We start from the raw sequence: 1,527 nt of genomic DNA, 5'->3' as shown, positions 1-1,527 counted from the left end.
GTCTGTCTGTCTGTCTGTCTGTCTGTCTGTCTGTCTCTCTCCCCCCTCTCTCTCTCTCTGTCTCTCTGTCTGTCTGTCTGTCTGCCACCCTCTCTCCCTCTCTCCCCCTCCCTCCCTCCTGCAAACCACCAGGAGTCAAAAGTTATATTTCTGTAAAAGCCGTTTTATAATTTAATAATGAATGGGCTGCCTGTACCAATACGCTTACCCTCTTCCTCGGCGGTTTTTGTTTCAGAGCTATGGCTGGTAGCGGTGTCCACAGTACCTGATGAGAATAGAAAGAAGGAATGAGACCATCAATGGAAGCGGCTAGGAAAGTTAAAAGTCGAAGTGACATTTCGAAACCTTAGAATTTATTACAAAGTTCTGTCTGATATTTTTGACCGTTTTGAGTTACTAAGACAATGAGATAAAAACAAAAAAAACAAATTAATGTTTTATAATTTATTCTATCGAAATTGTGAGACTATTAGGAGTCATTAACAAGATATAAATTAAAGAATTGCATTCGAAAAAAGCTTGACATGATGTGAAACTCAAAAAATTTGACGTGAATTTTCTCAAAACCAGGCGCCGAGCATATAGAGCTTTGTAGTTCCGAGATAGCAATTTTGCGAGAAATAAAGCACTTAACATGACTACCTACGACAAGGGAGAGAACACAACATACTATTTGAATAAAGTGACTAGATGGCTTTAGACCGTGGGTGTTTGGTGGGTGCTCTGGTGTAAGTGGTTTGCTCCTTCTCTCCAAACGCATAATCGTATTATCATCCACCGTCTTTATTTCTCCTCCTTCTTCTCTTGTGTCCGCTACTCTCTTGCAACATCTCTAATCTGAGGCACTTATTTGACCTTAGTGTGTTGCAAGTGCAGTAAAACTCTTGCTAACACAAACTGGCTTTAGACCGGACTTTATACATAAATCTAAGTCATGCTGATGTCAAAACCAATTGCTAAAGACAAATTATTGAAACACAAAATTTGTAAATAAACAATATTATCCCTAGTGGTACTAGCAGACAGGAATCATCAAGACCATCACGTATATAATACAACATGATACAATGTATACCACTCCATCCCAACAACATGATACAAGGTATACCACTCAATCACAAAAACATGATACAAGGTATACCACTCAATCACAACATGATACAAGGTATACCACTCAATCACAACAACATGATGTAAGGTATACCACTCAATCACAACAACATGAAACAAAGTATACCACTCAATCACAACAACGTGATACAAGGTATACCACTCAATCACAACAACATGATGTAAGGTATACCACTCAATCACAACAACATGAAACAAAGTATACCACTCAATCACAACAACGTGATACAAGGTATACCACTCAATCACAACAACATGATGTAAGGTATACTACTCAATCACAACAACATGATACAAGGTATATCACTCAATCACAACATGATATAATGTATACCACTCAATCACAACATGATACAAGGTATACCACTCAATCACAACAACATGATGTAAGGTATA

At 38.0% G+C, this 1,527-nt stretch overlaps 1 protein-coding gene across 1 annotated transcript in view; it reads right to left on the bottom strand.

Annotated features, from left to right (window-relative positions):
* Positions 1-265, bottom strand: part of LOC101845873 — a gene marked incomplete at its 5' end in the record, with an annotated part of 4,450 nt that extends 4,185 nt beyond the window's left edge. Inside the window, 1 exon segment of the mRNA XM_013087289.2 lies at positions 209-265. Coding sequence (XP_012942743.1) covers positions 209-265 — 57 coding nt within the window.
* Positions 266-1,527: the final 1,262 nt, after the last annotated feature.

The sequence above is a fragment of the Aplysia californica genome, unplaced genomic scaffold (genome assembly GCF_000002075.1).
Source record: "Aplysia californica isolate F4 #8 unplaced genomic scaffold, AplCal3.0 scaffold00570, whole genome shotgun sequence".
NCBI lineage: Eukaryota > Metazoa > Mollusca > Gastropoda > Aplysiida > Aplysiidae > Aplysia > Aplysia californica.
This window is presented reverse-complemented; position numbering and strand designations above follow the sequence as displayed.